Source organism: Merops nubicus, unplaced genomic scaffold (assembly GCF_000691845.1).
Source record: "Merops nubicus isolate BGI_N331 unplaced genomic scaffold, ASM69184v1 scaffold43352, whole genome shotgun sequence".
Lineage (NCBI taxonomy): Eukaryota > Metazoa > Chordata > Aves > Coraciiformes > Meropidae > Merops > Merops nubicus.
Window position 1 is genome coordinate 8,991 of NW_008593654.1, and position 348 is coordinate 9,338.

Below are 348 nucleotides of genomic sequence, written 5' to 3' on the forward strand. Positions count from 1 at the left end.
CACCGGCCAGACCGCGGGGGAGGCTCAGAGCAAAGGGACCTAGCACCCCTGCTGCCATGATTGCTGGGAAAGGTGCCCAGTTGCTGACCAAAAGGCACCAAAAGCAACGCTCAGGGCTCGCAGAGACATGTAAGGGCCCTTCCCTGCCCACCCCGCTCACCACAGGAGAACTCCACCACGCGGGCCGGGTCCACACCGGCACAGGACAGCAGCTGCTCGCGGAAGTCGGCCACCTACGAACCACAAGTGTGAGAGGTGAAGCACTGGCCTCCAAAAACACCGATCAGCGCCGCCAGCCCAGCTCGGCGAGGGCCGCTGGCGAGGGAGCTCTGCCCGCCCGGGCCGGCG

General features: G+C 66.7%; 1 protein-coding gene across 1 annotated transcript in view; it reads right to left on the reverse strand.

The window, feature by feature from the left end:
* Window positions 1-233, reverse strand: part of LOC103768362 (probable ATP-dependent RNA helicase DDX11) — a gene marked incomplete at its 5' end in the record, with an annotated part of 5,527 nt that extends 5,294 nt beyond the window's left edge. Inside the window, one exon of the mRNA XM_008935503.1 lies at window positions 161-233. Within this exon, the coding sequence (XP_008933751.1) occupies window positions 161-233 (73 nt within the window). The remainder of the gene's footprint in view (window positions 1-160) is intronic.
* Between the last annotated feature and the right edge of the window lie 115 nt (window positions 234-348).